Source organism: Emydura macquarii, unplaced genomic scaffold (genome assembly GCF_026122565.2).
Source record: "Emydura macquarii macquarii isolate MOO-44397 ecotype Brisbane River unplaced genomic scaffold, CSIRO-AGI_Emac_v2 contig_554, whole genome shotgun sequence".
NCBI classification, from domain to species: Eukaryota; Metazoa; Chordata; order Testudines; family Chelidae; genus Emydura; species Emydura macquarii.
In genome coordinates, this window is record NW_027130691.1 from 12,178,582 (window position 1) to 12,198,778 (window position 20,197).

General features: G+C 41.2%; 1 protein-coding gene across 9 annotated transcripts in view; it reads left to right on the forward strand.

The window, feature by feature from the left end:
• The window catches only part of EP400 (E1A binding protein p400), a 62,512-nt gene extending 44,214 nt beyond the window's left edge, over positions 1-18,298 (forward strand). For 7 of the 9 annotated variants that reach the window (XM_067539789.1, XM_067539788.1, XM_067539790.1 and 4 more), the window contains 17 exons: positions 829-1,070; positions 1,698-1,871; positions 2,108-2,155; positions 3,173-3,309; positions 3,911-3,967; positions 4,060-4,138; positions 4,827-5,030; positions 6,337-6,382; positions 6,505-6,614; positions 7,216-7,420; positions 8,828-8,991; positions 9,483-9,686; positions 10,028-10,223; positions 11,329-11,459; positions 12,133-12,294; positions 13,513-13,587; positions 15,181-18,298. In XM_067539789.1, the coding sequence (XP_067395890.1) occupies positions 829-1,070; positions 1,698-1,871; positions 2,108-2,155; positions 3,173-3,309; positions 3,911-3,967; positions 4,060-4,138; positions 4,827-5,030; positions 6,337-6,382; positions 6,505-6,614; positions 7,216-7,420; positions 8,828-8,991; positions 9,483-9,686; positions 10,028-10,223; positions 11,329-11,459; positions 12,133-12,294; positions 13,513-13,587; positions 15,181-15,450 (2,504 nt within the window). In that variant the 3' untranslated portion in view covers positions 15,451-18,298. Of the gene's footprint in view, positions 1-828; positions 1,071-1,697; positions 1,872-2,107; positions 2,156-3,172; positions 3,310-3,910; positions 3,968-4,059; positions 4,139-4,826; positions 5,031-6,336; positions 6,383-6,504; positions 6,615-7,215; positions 7,421-8,827; positions 8,992-9,482; positions 9,687-10,027; positions 10,224-11,328; positions 11,460-12,132; positions 12,295-13,512; positions 13,588-13,961; positions 14,333-15,180 lie in introns of those variants that run through there. The other 2 variants (XM_067539791.1, XM_067539797.1) reach the window with 2 other exon arrangements.
• Positions 18,299-20,197: the final 1,899 nt, after the last annotated feature.

A 20,197-nucleotide genomic window follows, 5' to 3' on the forward strand; every position in this document is an offset into this window, starting at 1 on the left:
ATACATTGGGGCTTATTGTTTCTTAAGATTCCTTTTTACTGTGTCCTCCTTGATACTGTAAACACTTAATGTCTCATTTCTAAACCTGTTAGCTTAATATAGTAATTAGGCCAAAGTTAATTTTAAAACAGCTAAGCATATTACAAGTTATCCCATCATTTGTAATGTGAACAATTACAAAAACCTTTCGCCATGTTAGATTTAGTTAAACCAGTGATGCTCAGACAGAGGCTCGCAAGCTGGAAGTGGCTCTTTAATGTGTCTCCTGCAGCTCTATTAAAATACTGTGATTTAATTATTACCCGGTCAGGATCCTTTTACTATGTTGTTAATTAGGTTATCAACTTGCACTAAGTTATTAATTTATTTGCTGTGAGAATATATGTATAGTACTACCGCAGAGACTTATTTGCAGTGACGCCTTGTAAGAGCAACCTCTGCTTACGAGCAACATTTTCCCAGGAACACTTTTCCTGTTGTAAGTTGTCAACACTCTCCATAACAGCAACAGCTGCTTTGGAGCAACATAGCAAAAGGGTACTGATATGTTGCTACTAATGACCGTCTATGGTATAATAAATGAAACAATGAATTCACTTTACTGTGGCTCTTTTGGGTAATGTTGGTTGCTAATTTGGCTCTTGAACCACTGAGGTCTGAGTATCACTGAGTTAAACAATACCTTCTAATAGGTAACCATTGGTTTAACTACATCCGTTGGTTTGGTTTTACTCACAGCCAGATAGTTACTACTGATTTGTATGCGTTGCTTGCCTTAACAAAATACCCTCTTTTACTATCTTACTGAAGATGGCCTCACTTTTCTAGCTGCAGGTAGGAAGAAAAAGCCGCGCCATGGAGAGACTGTTATTCCTCCTCGATCACTTTTTGACCGAGCCACTCCAGGGATGTTGAAAATGCGACGAGAGGGCAAAGAACAGAAGAAGAACATACTGTTGAAACAGCAAACACAGTTTGCAAAGCCTTTGCCAACTCTTGTCAAACCAGCTGCTGAGGCTGGACAGGACAATCCTGAGTGGTTGATTAGTGAAGACTGGGCACTACTGCAGGTAAGATGAACCCTTTGGTTTCCATTCTCATTATTTTGCTATACTTTAGTTATTAACCTCAGACATGGCTATTTTCTGACTTTATCCCTGCAATGTTATTTCTAGTTTCATGAGGCTAGATTGGCAATTTGCAGTCTTTTCTGAATGAGGGGCAGCAGGTAGCCGTGCTTCTACAGGACCCCATCAGGGACTAGAACTGGGACTGTCAGTCACAATTCAGTGCCTGTTTTCTCTTTGCTCCATAAAAGAAGTAAGCTGCCCCAGCTCTTTTCCTGGCAGATCTTCCTGTACATGCCAGATCCGTTGTGTTGGCTGATGCCTTAGTGAATACAGCCAAAGCTCTGCACATCTATATAGGAGGGAGAAGCTTCCGTCAGATGCTTCAGCTTCAGGCAAGCTGCCCTCCCATGCCCATGTTGTGACCAATATTGTGGGCAGCTTGTGTGGAGGAGTAAGAGCACCTTACATTGGATTATTCCTGTGCACAAGAGTGTAGGCTGGTTCTCTAAAATAATCTTTTGGGTCTTTTCTTTATGATTAAATTAATGGCCTGACAACACATACAGAAAACATTTTGTTTGGTGATTTTATCTGTCACCCTGAATTTTGCACCTTCTCTTTTTCTAGGCAGTGAAGCAGTTACTGGAACTTCCTTTAAATCTTGCTGTCATGTCACCGGCGCACACGCCCAATTGGGATCTTGTTAGTGATGTTGTTAACTCCTGTAGCCGAGTCTATCGCTCACCAAAACAATGCCGAAACCGATATGAAAATGTCATCATTCCAAGAGAGGAAGGAAAAGTGAGTTGAAGTCGAATGATGCACCCTTTTGAACTTCAGTTTATAGTGTTCTTTTTCTGAACTCTGTAAACATATATTTTTCTTAAATATTTTAACAGCATAACTAAATAACTTTTAAAAGTGTGTAAGATTATCCTCATTTAGGATTTTCACTTATTTTGTGATTTATTTTGAAAAGAAAAAGCACCTGAACAAAATCTGCCACAAAAGATCTAACTTTCCTTCTTGTTTTACAGTTAATGTATGAAGCTAATCCTAAAAAGAAGACAAAAAGCATTTATAAGGTATGTATGGGTATTCTTTCAAAATCAAATCTAGGTGCTGTGGTATTTAGCATTGGTAGATGTAGGCAAATGATTTGTAGAAGATCTGTATTGAGTTTTTCTTGAATACTGAAACAGCAGTTAAAATTCAGACTCTCTTTTTGCTTGTTGGTACAGTAGATTGACACCATATTTCAGCACCTGTAATTAGTAGCTAAATTGTAAATCTCACACACAGTTTGGTTGTTTCAGCTTAATCACTAGGGAATATTTGTCCACTTCAAAAAAACCCACATAGTTCATCATGATTGTTATCATAGTACTTAACATTTATAATAGCACAGTTCATATTAGGATCTAAGTGATGTAGAATTAATGAATTAATCTTGAAGCAGCTTTGTGTAGTATAAAACTATATCCACTTTACAGATGCAGAAACTGAGTCACATAGCTAAGTGATTCCTCCAAACCATACAGCAAGTTGTGTGATGGAACTGGGTGTAGACCCAGAAGTTCTGACTTTGTCCCATTTTCTGACTGGTAGTCAGGTTCGTCTCTCCTTTGCAGTCATTGCTCAGAAGAAGTCAAGTACTGGAACTAAAAGGGGTGTTGGAGGGTAACATAGCTTTGTTGGGAGAGCAGTGCCGTGGTGATTTTACAATACTTGTATGCACTATGCATAGCTAAAAACAAATAGGTTGTGGGTTTTGCCTTTACATACTGAATTATATTCTCAAAATCCAAACTAAAACAAAGAGTATCTTTCAAATTAGAATTTGCCATTCTGTGTACCTATAAAGTATAGATTCCAGATACAGTCTGACCTTGGGAACTGCTCTTTATTTTGTCTTTTCATTATGTAGTTCCCATAGAGTTGTGTGACAGTAAATTATAAGTAACACTGGGCAGAAACCAGTCTGTAATAAATTATATTGGACTGTGTGTTTAAATAATCTACATGCACTAGGCATTTGTGCATAGACAAAAGTGTCATTTAGGGTTTTTAAAATGCAGAGGCTTTTTTGTTTTCATTTTTAGACCAAAAATAGTCGTCCACTTCGTACCAATCAGATCTATGCCCAAGATGAGGGTGCGACCCACACCCAGCTTTATACTAATCATTTTGAGATGATGAAAATGATTGCAGGAAAGAGAAGTCCACCAATCAAACCCTTGTAAGTTAAATGAGGATATTATCTATTTCACTATATACGAAAGGTGCCCCCAGCCTGTTATAATCTCAACCACTGTCCCAGCCAAGGACTTTTTTACTTTTTGTCTTTGTGATGCAAACTATTGTACATGCTCCCATGCTTTTCTGCTTGGCTATTTGTTTCTCTGTTCTTGAATTCTTCCCCTTCCCCTGGTTGTCCTGTGACTGTGAGGTGATGGAACATTATTTTTCTTATGTGGGTTAATTTTTTATCCTTGTTTTTTTTGGGGTGGGGGAAGAAATGGCAGTGGGGTAGAGAATACCATTTAAGAAAAATCCCCATTATACAGCACACTTCCTTTCTCCTTAAGTTACAAAAATCCTTAAATTATAGTAATATCTTATGCTTATTTGTGTAGTACCTGTCAACTATATTTATTTAACATTTGCTGTAAGTCTGTCTGTCTTAATGCATCCGTCCATGTGCAACCACTAGTGCTGCTGGTAATGTCTGAGAACATCATAAAAAATGCAATGCGTTTGTTACATTACAGAACATGTAAAATTAAATGTTTCTGCTCAGGTTTTTTTCTCTCCAGTAATGTAATTTTGATTAATTTCAGACTTGGCATGAATCCTTTCCAGAAGAATCCAAAGCATGCTTCTGTGCTGGCAGAAAGGTGGGTAGTCAGTGTGTCTTAAAGCCCTGAAAACCTGGGATTCTCTTTTTAAAACGCTCATTTTTAAATGCTTTTACTGCTTTTATTTCTAGTGGAATCAACTATGATAAGCCACTTCCTCCGATTCAGGTTGCATCCCTCCGAGCAGAGCGTATTGCAAAAGAGAAAAAGGTACATCTTACACCTCAATTATATGAACTGACTGCAGTAAAAACAATACAATAGGATGCCCTCTGGTCTCATGGTAACAGTATGGCCTCTTTCATCCTGTGCCTGAAATGACAACATTGTGTTCTAAGTTTGCTGTGTGTAATTTGTGGTCATTAACCCATATTACTTCTGTTTTCTTTTGAGCTCAGTCCTTTCCTGTTTGATATCCTGCCGCAGCAGTAGCCCACTAATTTCTGTATTCTAAATAGTAAAATAAAATTGCACTAGAAAATGAATAATAGGAATGTGACATGAGCTGACTCTTAAGGGAAGTTTGCCACTATAGCGGTCGGCACATACAATGTTCCAAGCTTCTCTTTAGTTGAGTCTGAACATCTAATTCCTGAATCAAGAAGTTTCCCAGGGGCCTATCTTAATTTAATGGTCTTCACAGGCACATAAGATTCTTTTGAGACATTCAAAAAGCTACCTACTTCCTCATTTTATTGTCGTTTATTCTGTAGCCCCCATTCGTATATATTATCCAGTCAGAGCTGCTCTTCATTGTCAGCTAATGTGAGGGCATGCTACATAGAGCATATCTGGAGATCTGTTGCTAAGCGTGTTGATGGCTAATCCGGATGGAGTATGAAGGTTTGTTATGTGCTGTTTTGAAGAATTTACTAAACCTCTATCTTTTACATCCCAGGCGTTGGCTGAACAGCAGAGGGCCCAGCAGCAGACAGGCCCACAGCCTCAGCAGCAACAGCAGGCTGGCCAGCAGCAAACTCAGCAACCAGCTGTACAGCAAGCACAAGCTCAGCCTCAACCACAGACTCAAGCACAGGTAGTTCAGCAGCCACAGGCAGTGGTACAGACTGCAGTAACTACTGTGGCCAACACAGCAGTTTTGGTAAGAAAGGGAAAGCTTGCTGCTTCTGAAGCAGTAACTTCAGTTCTTAGGTGTGCACCATCTCTGCATATGTTCTTCATACAGAAAGTGAGAATTCTGACTTGATGTATAGCCGATTAATTCACAGTATCTTATCTGGGTATGTTGCCTATCTTGGTTTTCACTCACTCACTTATTAGGATTCCTTGGAGAATTCATGCTAGAATTGAGATAGTAGGCAATGTCATCAACAAGGACATCGGTCTGTACAACTGCCTCTTCCTGTGATAAATGTGAGCAGATACTGGCATGGTAAAAGAAAAATAATCATCCAGATAATTTGGGGAGTAGAGAGGCAAATAAATCTTTCTGTGGTTTAAAAAAAAATAAAATCCCTCTACCCATGGAGATATTTTATCTGATGGAATATGGTTCAGTGGAGTTCAGGAGATGCATTTTCCTTGTGAAACTCTTGTTCCTTAGCTCAGATAGTAATGTGAAAATTTTCTAGAAGGACTTGGGGCCTTTCTCCTCAAGATGACCGGTTCAAGTTTCAGAGTCCCTTGAGAATCACATGATGAAATGCCAGGCTTTCTAGTGATGCCTCTGTTCCTTCAGCCCATCTATTCACTGGGTCAAAAGGAAGACGAGAAAAAAAATTATTTGACAGTTATAACCTATTGTGTGTGTGACAAGTCTGTTACAGACCCGCTGATACATGTTAACCTGTAGGCCAGATTCATTCCCATTGATGTAAGTAATTAACACCAAGGAGTAATTTTGCCAACAGATTCTCTTAAGCAGCTCAAAACCCAAAGGTTGTGTGAATCAACATATGCTCACGGGTGGTTGGGGAGGGGAGAGAAGAACTGTTATAGCACACCATGATCCTGATCCAGCAATTGGATCTACGAACGCAGGCCCGTGAAATGCCGCCTTGACTTCAGTGGGACTCTGAAGGAGTTCTAGAGTCTGTGCCAGTGGATCTGATAAAAGGATTGGGGCTGATGTTTCTAAGGCTACAGTGCTTGTATGTTATAGTATGCATACAATGCTGATTTAATTTCATTAGAGAAGAATCAAACTGCCACAGCTCTGGGAGAGAGAGATGAATATATGCATATATAGCTGTACATTTGCAACATGGTGAACTTGCACATAAGTAACAGTGCACTTTATTATAAGATTTTTTTAAATACATTTTAAAATAAATATGCTTACGATAGGGCAGCTGTATTGTGTTAAACAGAAAAGTAGTTTTAAAGAGCTGCACTAAGTTGTTTTCTAGTTTTTCTCTAAACCATTATTCAAATTGTCTTCTAAACAGGCTGGCACAATCAAAACAGCAGTCACTGGGACAAGTATACAGACTGGTAAGATGCTTTACTACAGCACTGGGGTTGGGTGACGAAATACAGGAATACTCTTTTTTTTTTTTTTTTTTTTTTTTTTTTTTTTTTTGGTAATCTCATGGTTTTCTTGGGTTTACTTTCAGCTACTGTGAGTGGGAACGTTATAGTGAATACAGTTGCTGGAGTCCCTGCTGCTACTTTTCAGCCTATCAATAAACGTCTGGCTTCACCAGTTATACCTGGGACGCTGGCAGTGAGTATATTTCAGTAGTTGTACTGTAATTTAATTATTTTTAGTTGCAGATTGTAGCAGCACCATACATTTCTAGCATTTAATTTTGTGTTAGTTTTATGTATATCACTCTGCCCATAGTTAACTTCATCTGCATCAGTTAGTCCAGTCTCCAAAGAAGAGAATGATGCAGCTAATCAAAATGTGGTGCATGACAAATCTTGGTATAAGTGATACATGGACACACAGAATAATAGAAATTAGAGAGGGAAAAGACTTCGTACAGCATCCAGCCTTTACCTCTGCCAGTCCCTGGTGGTTCCCATCTCTTATCAGTGATTCTCTTTTTGAAATACACACAAATGTAGACAAGGCGGCGTGGGAAAGAAGAAAAATTCACACGTCAGTGGTACAGTTAAGGGCTTTCAGTTCAGAATATTGAGAATGAGGTGGCTGGCCATTTATTAGATTGCCTGAAGTATCTGAGCATGTAGACTGGAAAGGTATATTTGCCCTTATTTATGACATTGGTATCTAAAAATGTGTCTTCTGTTTCTAGAAGGTCTATGGTTTTAAATCTAAGTAGAAAGTAGTGAAAAACAATGGTTGTCTTCTTCCTTAGACTTCGGGAGGTGGTACTTCCGCTCAGGTGGTACATACTCAGCAGCGAGCAGCAGCAGCACCTGCTGCATCAACAGAATTGGTGACCATAGCATCTACCCAGGGTGTTAGAGCAGTAACATCTGTGACGGCATCAGCCGTGGTAACTACCAACCTAACACCAGTACAGACCCAGGCGAGATCCTTAGTGACTCAGGTTACGCCAGGTAATAACGGTATTATTTCCTAGTGTACTTAAAGTGCCTAAAACTTCCTGTGGCTTACTTGATCATCTCAGCTGCAGAATACTGGAGTCAGCATTTACCAGCAATACAGTTAAACACTGCTGAAAGCTTTTAACCTGGTTATCCTTGGTGCCCGAAGTCACATTTTCCTCCATTATGTTTTACTGAGTGCACAATAGAGAAAATACGTTTATTGGTTCCTAAGCACTACCGTAATCAACATGCATAATAATATTTGCAAGAGCAGCAAATAGTTTTACTGATCGTTCTTGACCATACCCTGTTTTCAAGGAAGGAAAGCATTTATTTGCTCTGTTTATGTAATAAAAAAAACTATTTGCAGTCTGCGTTCATTTACACTTAGTTTGAGCTGGACTTTGTTGTTTTATGCCACTTTTAATAAACAGCATAAGTTTACAAAGCAAAGAAAATTGGGTCCTCTTCCTAAAGTTTTCAGTGTCAAATGAGGAGTTGGATGGAGGGAGAACATTTTATGTTGCCAAATATAAATATATTCTCCAATTCACGCCAGAGTTTGTAGTTAATAGCATTAAACAATGTTGTGGCACATCTTCATTAGGATTCTGTCTATAGTTTATTCAGACATCACATTAGGACAGAGTGGGGCTTGTTAGAAGAAGTATAATGTAGCGATTAGACGAGGGGACTCACTCTAGGACTCAGGTTCTAGTCTGATCTCCTATGTATTGTTCAGTTCTATTCTGATCCTCTCTGTACTTTGGCTTACACATCCATAAAATGAAGATACCTTACAGGGAGACGGGGGGTTGTTGTGAGGCTTAAGTGAAGTTTGTGAAGCTCTTGAGATCTTAAAATGAGGTGTTATGTGAAAAGGAATAGTGCAAAATTTCATTTATTTTAACATATGTAAGTAGATGTTTGTTTTTCTGAATTAATGCAGGAGCCATGTAACTGTAAATTGCTTAAGAGGATTTTAACATAATCTTTTGTCAGCAGGAGCTGGGGTTTGCTATCACTGACCTGCTAATATGTGAGCTCTAGCAACCTACCTTTTATTGATATTAACTATAGATACAGAAATAAAGTGGTGTATGGAGCAATAAATTGGTGTAAAACTATGGATGTGAGTCTGAGTGGGTCTAACTGGGTTTGTTTAGCAATAGATCCACATGGATTAGTTATTCTTTTTGTTTTGCTAACAATGAACCTATTGCATTCCTGTTTATATCGTTCATTTGAGCCTCCCTACCCAGTTTGTTTCCTTTAACTAATCCTGAATCTCTCCTCAGAATTAATGTAGCAGAAAGGGACAGGTTTAGCAATTGTACTAAAACTTTCTAAGTCAAGTTGATTAAATTAATCAAATGTTGGAACTGTCTCTTCAGAGCCTTTTTGCTTTATTTACAGCTACACCAACAGTTCAGCTCTCTGGCAAAACAATCACACCTGCCCAATTCCAGCTTCTCCGGCAGCAGCAGCAGCAGGCCGCTCAGGTGCAGGTCCCACAGATTCAGGCCCAGGCGCAAGCCCAGTCTCCTGCCCAAATAAAAACTGTAGGGAAGTTATCACAGGTGAGGGAAGCTTTCCTAAGATAACATGAATGCTATTCTTTCCTGTTTCCTTAAACACTTATCAGTGATGATGTCTGTGGAGACCTATGTTCTCATGCAGTCAGAAAACAGGAGTTCTCTCTCAAACTCACTGCCAGGGAGACTAAAATTTCATGGAAGCACAGACCATGCTAACTAGTTAAAGTTTGTTCAGTACTTGCATGACCTACAAGAGTAAACAAGCACTTGGTATTTGTTCTGTGGAGAGCCACACTGTAAAGGAGCCACATTCTTAGTTCTATTGCTCAGTGGTCAAAACTGGCAGGAGAACTCCCACAGCTTGAAGTTTCAAAGTCTGCTCGGGCTGAAGGGGTATCCAATAATGGAGGTGTATCCAATAATGAAATAGTGTCCAGTATTACTGTACGTGTATCCGATAATGAAATTGAAAGCAATAAAAATGTTATATAAAATGTTTATAAAAAATGTTATAAAAATGTTTATACTTTCAGGAGCAGCTGATCAAGTTGCAGAAACAGAAATTGCAGCTTCCTCAGCAGCAAGCAACACAGCAACAGACACAGCCAGGGGCCCAACAACAGACAACACAAGTGCAACAGCAGCAGCAAACTCAACAACTTACTGCTGTCACAGCACCAAGGCCTGGAGCAGTACTTACAGGCACCACTGTGACAAATCTGCAGGTTGCTCGTCTTGTAAGTTGCCATACACTCAGTTAAAAACGCTCTTAAACAGCTAGTTCTACACCAGTGAAAATGAATGAGATGATGTATCTGAATCTAGCACCTGATTCTCATACACACTGAGGCCCCTTGACACTCTTCTGGCTGTGTAAAGGGGACATAAAGTGAGTGTAAATGTAGTTTAAGTTAACTTTAAGGTTATTTTATGTTGCTAGAGCAGTGTCAAGGGGCCTCAGTGTAAATGAGAATCAGACCCTTAGCTTCTGAACATACAATTATCATCCTGTGATAACCTAGTGAAATACACCAAATATTATTTGTCTGTACAATAATCCTGATTCCTTACTGCTTAGACTCGTGTTCCTGCTTCCCAGCTTCAAGGACAAGGACAGATCCAGGCCCAAACACCTCAGGCAGCGCAAGTTGCTTTGGCAAAGCCTCCAGTGGTGTCTGTTCCAGCTGCTGTTGTGTCATCTGCAGGAGTCACAACTCTTCCCGTCACTGTTGCTGGGATTAGCGTTGCTATTGGGCAGCCACAGAAAGCAGCAGGTACTTGAACATGCTTCTTGACATCTAGTGTAATTTAAAGTTGCTCTTTTTAAAATTCCTTGGCACCTCAACTAATCTCTAGTACTAGGATGTTTACTGTTTTTGTTACTCTCTTCTGGACGCGCTCCAGTGTGTCCACTTTACTTTCCTAAAGTGTGGCACCCGGAATTGGACACACGACTTATCTGAGGCCTCATCAGTGCCAGTAGAGTAGAGCAATTACCTTTCACGTCTTACATATGATACTCCTATTCATACACCCCGGAATGATATTTGCCTTTTGCAATTGCATCACATGTTGACTCATTTAGTTTGGAATCTGCTATACCCCCAGATCCCTTTCAGCTGTACCACCATCTACCCAGTTATTTCCCATTTTGTAGTTGTGTGTTTTTGATTTTTCCTTCCTATGTGAAGTCCTTTGAATTTATATTTATTGAAGTTGATGGTATCCCTCTAAGAATTAGGTGATGAACAGTTTTTCTGTATAAAATCATAGTAACCACACAATCTCTAAGAAGAATAGTCTTTTAATTAAGAATAGAGCTAAAAGCCATTTGAGTAGCAAACTGAAATTCAATTGAACTGATATTTCTGTACCAGATACCATTTCAGAACAGTTTCTAGTATGATATGTAAAAAATTCTTCTAACAGGGTATTATAGTACTAATACAGTGAAAATTTGCTTAAGCCTGCCGTTAGATACAGTAGGCATATATTACACATCTCTTATAAAATCAATGTTGGTGAAGCTTGATAATACACAGGCGCTTCGCAGCTTATTTCACAGAATATGCTTAGATTGTCACTTTTGTTTGAAGGCATGATAGACTCTGTTGCTTAAAAGGCTGCTTCATATTTACTTAACGCAGTCACAACGGGAGACAGAGGCACTGTTAGGGCTTGATTCTGCAAAGACTTTTGCTTTACTTTAAACATGTGAGAAGTCCTGTTGAATTCAGTGGGATTACTTATGTGCTTAAAGTTTAGCATGTGCATAAAAATTTGTGGACAGAATCTCAGTCTCTGTACACTGTGACCAGTGGGATTTAAGCACTCCATTCTAGCAGAAGTGGTAAGATGAAGACTCTTTTTAATTTGCAGGAGGGCAGACAGTGGTGGCCCAGCCACTGCATGTCCAACAGCTGCTAAAACTCAAGCATCATCCAACAGCACAGCAGCAGAAAGCCATCCAGCCCCAGGTTGCACAAGGTCAAGCTACCGTACAGCAAAAGGTATTTCCTTTGTTTGCTGTTTCTCTGCATTATTGTGACAGCATCTGTGGCTGAAATCTTCCAGTTACTGACTTCACTAGTTTACTCATAAATGTTCATATCTCAGATTGTGGTGAGTGGGTCTGAAGGTTATATGTATTTCCATAAAATTGACTTATGACACTACAATTCGGGTAGAGAAGGCACTTGTATTATAAGCCTCTATCTTTGGGCACTTAATAATTTTCCTAAAAAATCATGCTTTGGTTTGATTTCTCATGCCTGAAACTGATTTTAAAAGATAAGTTTGGAGGTTAGTATAGCCAAATATGGAAAACTGCTGAATTTTCACCAGTTAAATTTTCCACATGCTTTTTGCACAATAATCTAAGAAATCTGACTTATTCCTGAAACATCAAATTTACCATGGACTTTGCTCTCAGGGAGGGAAGTGTCGAAGTGACTTTGTTACAAGTTAAAGTTTGCAGGTTCTTGCGTGAAGTTCTGAAACGTTTATAGCATTTTCAGAAATGTTTTATCTTCTGTGTGCATAGGCTTTTCACCAACACCCATTTGCTAGCTATTAACTGAAATAATTTCCCATTAATTTTTATTATTGAAGCAAGCTGATTAGCATTATATCTGTTACTCAGAAATATTCTGTACTCACTGATTTCCTATCTTTCTGCTCCAGATAAATGCTCAACAAGTTACTGTCCAAGCCCAACAGCAGACGTCACAGCAGCAAAAGGTTACTTATAGCACACAGCCAGCCATTAAACCCCAGTTCCTCACAACTCCAATTTCGCAGGCCCAAAAACCTGGTGGAACCCAGCAAGTGCAGGCACAGATACAGGTACATGCGCACAGCTCCTCTCCTTGAAGTTAATAATGTGCTACTAGGAAGTGGCGAAGACCACAGTCTTACTGCAATACAGCTAGGTTAGGGTCTTATTAACCGTTGACTTCGATACCAGTTATACATTCTTAATACCTGAGTGTAGTTTAAAACTCATTGGGTGAGTTTGCAACCTTGTAGTCTGCCCCGGGTTATCTCTAGTACCCAGGAGCAGGTCAGAGAATAAGTTTTTACTTGGAGAGTCATGATTCCTCCCCCACACCCTCCTGGCTTTTTGGGGAGAAGTACGTTACATCACCCTTTTCATTGAGCAGCTTATTCCCCTCTGTTCACCCATCGAGCTATTCTGACCAGTGATCAGGAGAGGAGGAGTACAGCCAGGGCTCTTCCTACTTGCTGCCACCTCCATGGGGAGTCAAGATGGGTGAGGTGATATCTTTTATTGGACCAGCTTCTGTTAGTGAGAGAGACAAGCTTACACGGTGCTCTTCTAAGAAGTTGGTTCAATAAAAGATATTACTCACCCACTTTGACTCCCCACTGCAAGCAGTTTGGCAGAGAGGTGGTGTCGAGTGGGAAGAGCCCTGGCTCTACTCTTCCTGAGAAGAGCGCTGTGTAAACTCAAGAGCTTGTTTCTCCAACAGAAGTTGGTCCAGTAAAAGGTATTGCCTCCCCCATCTCATCTCTTTAATATTCTGGGACTGACATGGCTACAGCAACACTATATAGTGGGGAGTAGCAGGCAGGTGGCTCCTGCTTTCCTCCACATAGCTAGCTTCCAGTTTAACCAGGGCAAGCAAGGACATGAAGGTGGGGAAGCCTTATTTCCCTGCACCATCAAGTAAGGGCTATGACAGCGCAACCCTTAAGAATGTCTAACTTGCCCCAGTTTTAATGGCTTAGTAGAGAAGCAATGTCGCTCACATACAGGATTTAGGCTGAAAATCTGGCTCCAGAAGATTTCTTCAATATAATGGTCTTAACGCCTTTGATGAAAGAACACCACCACCCAGTCACAGAGTTCCACACTGCAGTGGGATTTCCAAAGGGCAGTTAGTTAATCGCATATTTTAAATAATGCTGTGTCTTGATAATAGCTAGAAAAGACTAAACCCATCATAAGCCATTTTACAAAGTGAATAGAGAAAATAGATAGCCACCAGATATTAGTCATTTTTCTTTAATAAGCCTCTTTTCTATTTCACACTACTAAAGGTTGCAAAGCTTCCACAGGTGGTCCAGCAACAGACTGTGGCCAATATTCAGCAGATGGTTTCAGTTTCCCAACAGGTAAGGGTCACTCATGCTGAACTTAACAGTAGGAACACAATCTGGTACAGGTTTTCTTATTCGGATAAAAGTGTTTCTTTCTCATGTACAATATGTATGTAATTTGTGTGAAATACCTAGTAACTATTTTTGTTGCCATCGCTAAAAATTAAAACGGCTTTAAAACTGGGCGCGCGCGCGCGTGTCTGTGTGTAAACCAGCTTCTCTTATCTCATCTGGAGCTGAAGAGAGCTTCTAAAAGTAGTGCCTACTGGTGTAATCAAAGATAATGATGGCTAGGAAGAGAATTCAGCTAATGGCAGCCAACTCTGTAATTTTCTATTTAAAACATAGGGGAAAATAATAGAGTTACAGCCTTGTTCGTTACTTTGTAGTGCCCAAAGATGTGCTAGGGGCTTCACTGAAAACAAAGAAATATTCAGTGCAACACAACCTGGGATGGGGAAAGCAAGGACGAGGCAGATGAAGTGGAAACTAAAAACTAAGCAGCTGGTAGTTGATTTTAAACTGGTTTGGAATAAAGGCTTTCAGAAAGTTAGCAATAAGCATGTCTTCCTCTTTTTCAACAGACATAAACATTGAGGGTAAGATTTTTAAGTGATCAATGTTGACCTAAGTCTGCTCCCAGTCAATAACACACAGCTGTTATACAGCACTTGTCATCAGTAGATCTCAAAGCCCTTTACAAAGGAGTTATGCACCCTTATCCCCATTTTACAGCCTTGGAAGTTTTACCATTGACTTCAGTGGGAACACAGTTAGGCCCAAGTTAAACACTTTGGAAAATACTACCTTGAATGTTTACAATTTTTCTGCACCCTTAATGCAACACTTCACAATGGATGGGTTTCCTCTTTGACTGACAGGGCTCTCGCTGAACCTCTCACAGTGAGACTTTGATACTCTCCTGAAGCTTCACTTCCCCCTTCCTCATTCTGCCTCTGATGAAGGCAGTGAGAGTTGAAGTTGCTCCTCCGTTTTCATTCCTGTGATCTCAAAATGGATAGAGAAGCTAGGGAACACTGAGAACCTCCCTGCAATGGGTTCCCCTCTTCCACTGCTTTGGTCACAGCTCTGCAAATTAGGTGCCAGGACCAGGCTACAAGTAGGGAGCGGCTGCCTGCTCATCAATGGGCAAGGGACCCCCAGTGGCTTTGCTCACAATGGGTGATGCTCTTCCCTTGATCTCTACCACCCTTCTGCTCTCTTTTCTGCTTTCTTTCACCTGAAGAAAACAAGTTATTGGAATATTTGACTGTCCAATGACCATACCCTCCTCCCCTCTCTGGTGGGGAATGGAGGAGTAATTCTGTCTGACCCACTACAAGGAGGCTGGGTGATAATTATCTCAGCTTTTAGCTGTAATGTACAGGGCTTATAGATACCCCGACTCCCTTCCTTACTGCAACTGGAAGAGCTGGTGAGTGTGTGTGCCCAAAATCTGTTTACTGTGATTGTTTTACCTGCCTGTCAGTCAGAAGTAGGAACATCCAATCAAGTAAACTGCTGTACCGTGATGCAGAATACTAATGAAGAACTCTTTATTTAACACTGAACCATCTTTTCACCTCCTGTCACTCTAAATGATTTTAGGTTCAGGCTCAGCCCCAAACTGTGACACTGTCTCAGACGACTGCAGGTCAACAACAGGTCCAAGTGATTCCAGCAACAACTGCTACAGCTCAGGTGGTCCAGCAGAAATTGATACAGCAGCAAGTTGTGACAACATCTCCCCAAATTCAGGCCCCAGGTGTACAGAACCCAGGCCAGGTACCAGCAACATCTGAAACCCAAAATCAGCAAGCAAAAGTGCAAATGAGGACGCCTGCTGTCAGATTAAAGGCACCCACGAAACCTAGCTGAACTAACGATTTAAATTACAATAAGCATGGAAATACAGCATTTTGTGTTTGTTAAGCCATGGCAGTGTGGGCAGGTTCTCTGCAGATCCCCATCCAAATGAAGACAAATCTCCTTCATTTTTTAATAGAAGGATTTTAGTGGTGGAAACAAAAACAAAAAAAACTTCCAAAAATGCTCATAAAGTTCATACAAGGCGTATTCTGCCCCAGCAGAAAGATTTCATTTTCTGTGCTCATTCAAACCATATAACACAAATGTTATTTACATTTAATTTCTACCCTGCTTCACAAAAATTAAAATGGTGATATTCCTTAAATGTCAGTAAAATTCATCTGTGTAATATATTGTATAACTGCCAATAAGAATTTGCAGTCCGGAGCTGTAATGTGTATGAGCGTTTAATATCCATTGCAAAGCCATACCAAGAACAAAGTGTGACAAGTGTAGCAGAGAGCTTTCCACCTGTCTGAAAGCTGCATGTGGTTCTCACTTGAGGTGATCATCTCTCAGAAGAACCAATTATATTTGAAGTTCTCTCTGCAGAGTTTAGCCAATAAATGTGAAAATTTGTAAGTATCTGTAATTAAAAAGAAAAGAACCCTCTTTCATCCTCCATTTTTGTAAGTCTTTTTAAATGTTTGTTAGTAGTTTTGTGTACAGTTTATTGAAGCACCCAACCTGCGCTCACTCTCATACTTCATTTTAAGATAATGGATATTCTAGGCATGTGCTAAATACTGTATTGATGGTAGATGTGTATTAAAGTGTACCCCATTTTTTGTAAAGAATTGTTTAATTGGTATCTCTAAACAAATGATCCTTAGCTGTTTCTTATAGGACTTTGAAATTGGAAAATCGCAAACAGATGGAGTCTAATACATCAATTTTATTCTGCTCTTGCAACACGTTTAAATGTTCAGCTTGGAGGAGAGGGGAATAGAAAATTTAAATCTAAGACTAATTCTTCAATTGCATAAAGAATAAGATCTAACTTTTGTACTATTATTTTACTAAAGCTAATGATGAATGTATTGTCAGGTGGGTATTTTGGATGCTAATAGGGTGTGGCCTCTTCCTCCACATCAGTTTGCCTTATTGTTATAAAACAAATGAGCAAAAAGATGCATAGAACTGGGGGAGGAAAGAGGTTTGTTCTATTTCTTGCATAAAAGTGCTGCAAAAACCTGTTTGCAGACAGCACTGAGTGAGAATTCAAAAAGCTCTTGGTGGATGAATAGATTTGTTTTACTTTGGCCACAAAACTGCATGACAGACATGAAATTCAATGAAAATGGTAACATTCCATTTCTGAAAGTTGATTTTTTTTTTTTTTAAATTGCCCATTCTGTAATCTTTTTAATATTTTAGGAGGGGAGTCTAATTAAAAGAAAAAATATATGTATATCTTTTGTTCTTATCTCTATAGATATACAGTTATTAGTATCAAAGAGTAGCCCAAATGGCTTAAATAAGAGAAAATTCACAAGCAGCTCCTCTGTTTTAAGTAGGAAATGTCTCATTTGATTAAGATCCAGAATGTAAACACGGGGGTCAGGCAGAGTTTCTAATTTTTTTTAATCCCATTACTACTTTTCTCCTGCATTTTACTATTTTTCCTGGAACTTCAGGTTGTAGAATTTTTTTTAACCAAGTTTGTACATGAACAAACTAGCTAACAATTTTAGCTTCCCCTGATTTCACCTGAGCCAGGGCCATTACCTAAACTTTATTAGCAGCTCTGGAGGACAAACTAATAAAGCTGGAAGTGGAATAGTTAAAATGCAATGACAAGATAACTGACAGCGTGTATTATTGCTCATCTGAAAGTATTGCCTAGTAAGCCCCAATTTTACTTTTAAGTGTTCAGCTCTTATGTTGAAAGTTGGGGAGGAAAAACACTTGCAGCAGTGGAAAAAGAACCAACTGCTAACTACGTCTGTGTGCTGGTCTGATTTGGTGTCTAAAGAGGCAATTTTGTTGTTAAGGTCAATTAATGAAGATGAAAATCACTTTTTTTCTGTCTCTTTCTCAAGAATGTGTTAGAAAGTCAGTCTACCTGTATATACCTTCTGAACATAAATATTTGTACTTGATCAGTAGGATTGTAAGGAATAGTGATGTATCCTACCTGATGGTGTAATAAAGTGTACATTTTTATAACACATCTGTCATTTCAGTACTATGTACGGTAAATATTGTTAAATACAATGGAGTGTTTTGAAAGGTATAAGTAGATATTCATATACACTAGAGTGCTGAAGAGAGAATATTGATCACCCAGAAAACCCCACTTCAGGTCATCCCCTCCCATTCTATAATATATATTTTGTTCATGTTACCTACATTCTTTCCTCTTGGCCATATATTTATGTAATTGTCACTTTTACTGCTTCTTGTTACAATGGGTAAGGCATTGGCTTTTAAAAGTAACTAACACCGGCTGCTAGTGATTTGATGCTGTGATGGAAAAAGATATTTGTCCATGGATTTGCCTATTTTTTAAATGTTAATTTGGATTGGCCGTGTTGATGTGCATAAGACTAACACTAATGCTTATAATCCCAATCGGGATGTTTACATGTGTGGAGAGGCTTTGTCGTTTGGGGGGGGTATATTCCATCATTGTGTGCTGGTAGTGGGTCTGAGGTGAGCTTGCCCTTGGGCTATGTAACCAAGTGATTGTGTTTCCTGGTTCTCCCACTGCTGCTTGCTTCAAAACTCAATTTTGCCTGCCCTTCCTTTACTTCAGCATCTTGGAGGCCCTTACGTCCCCTCTAAGCTATCTCTGGCTCTCCACAAGCCTCTGCTCTATTGAGGGGAGCAAAGAATAAGATTCTGCCTCCTCCCATCTCCCCTATTGCCCAGGGGAACCCCAAGAGAAATCTAGTCACACTTAGATGCTTTTCACCAGCACTAAATCCAGTGTTACCAGCAATGATGTTTATGGTTATATGTAAAGTATATTTGACTATGCAAATCAGCGAGTTAAATATTTTGCATAACATGTCACCTGCAGCTGCACAAAACTTGGCAGTGTTATGGCCAACAACTAATGAACTCAGTCTTTTGGCTGCTCAGCTGCTGCCCAGGCAAGAGACATGGGGCACAAGGAAGGAGCCAGGACACACGAGTTCTGAGTGGCCATCAGCAAGTGGGCAGGGGTTGTGGTCAGCCCATCTGCCACCGGTGGCCTTACCGTTATCCCTATACCTGGCAGGAGTAAAGTGGAATTGCTCACGGCTACTCCTATAGTTGGAGTATCTGATCAGTGGAGAACTTCTTGTTCAATGTTGTGGTAGTACCAATTGTGTGTATGCATTATACACTACATAACAAGAGGGAGGAAATAAATGGGGACAGTCAGAAGGAGCTGTATGTGTCTGCAATGGTGGGGCAAATGTTCATATCCTGGTGTTGAATGAACAGCACAGGCGGGGAGCTGTTTGGATTGCAAGCAGGCTCTCAAATGTGGGCCAGATAACGCTCTCCCATCCCACTATGCTCACCTCTGCAATGGGTGTGATGTCAGGCCAGCTGCTGCGTGGCACCAACCCACTATCATTGCTCAAAGGGAAAGGGCTAGCCCCATGGAGGGGATATGTTGGAGTTTCATGACAAAGCTTGTGGTCTAAGCACTACACCCACAGAGTAAGCGAGTCCAGTGGTGGTTATCCGCTCGTGGGGCAGCTGGTGTGTGGTCAAAAGGATGTGCCCGAGGAACAGGGGGAGCTGGGTGCCTGATGCTGGAGTGGCCTTAGCACAGGTGGAGCAGTGCAGGCAAGAGCAGGACTAGAGCTCTGGGGAGCAATGGGGACAGGTTTATTTGGTTTTCAGATTGTAGGATGCAGAGGCCCCCGTGTGGAAGTGGCCATGTTTGGACTGGGCCCTGTGTGCACACACAGGAAGCTAGCCATAGCATCTAGCCTGGGAAGGACTGGGTGGAGAGGAGGAAGGTCTGGGGTAGATCCACACCCTTACTTAAATTGCACCCCAGGCCTGCTGTGTGTGGACAGCCCCAGTCCGGCACCAGGCTTGGCCTGGCACCCAGAGCAGCTGCAACACCGCCAACCCCAGCTGTTCAAAACCCAGGAGACTGGCTTTCAAAGCATGAGATGATGTAAAAACAACAGAAGAGTTGTTCTCATCACCGGCTTTCTGAGCCTTTAGGTGCAGGGGCGGGGGTGACGCATGTTGAAGCTTTCTGCACGGCCACGGGGCAAGAAGCTTTTTCTTTAAGAAGGCAGGCTGGAATCCTGAATCCTGGCACATCCCCTTGACTCCAGGAGCCGGCGCTTTAAGGAAAACCATTATCCTGAGAGTGGTAGGAGTGGGCAGCAGGGCCAGAGTGAGGGGAGCTGCTGCCAGCTGGCCCGGGGGGTGCGGGGTGCGGCTGGGGGGAGTGGGGGAGGACTGTGCCTGCGCCTGCTACTGTCATAGGGCTCGGGGGTGCAGTGGGGGCGGGGGGAGGCGGCTGCTGCCCTATGGCATGAAGGGGCCGGGGTGTGCATGAGTCAGTGGGTGAGCCTTGCTGCTATGGGGCAGGGGAGGGGGCGCTGCTGGCCGGCGGGGACGGTCGGACAGTCAGTCACACAATGCACAGCTCGGGCGGGGCGGGGGCCGGCCCCGGGTCTCCGCTGGGGGGCGCGTCCCTTCTTCTCCCCGCCCTGCCGCCGGGGGGGCGGTCTGGGCTGGCGGCGCCCGAGTCCCTCCCAGCCGCGCAGCGCCGTGCACGTGGGCCGGGCCTGTC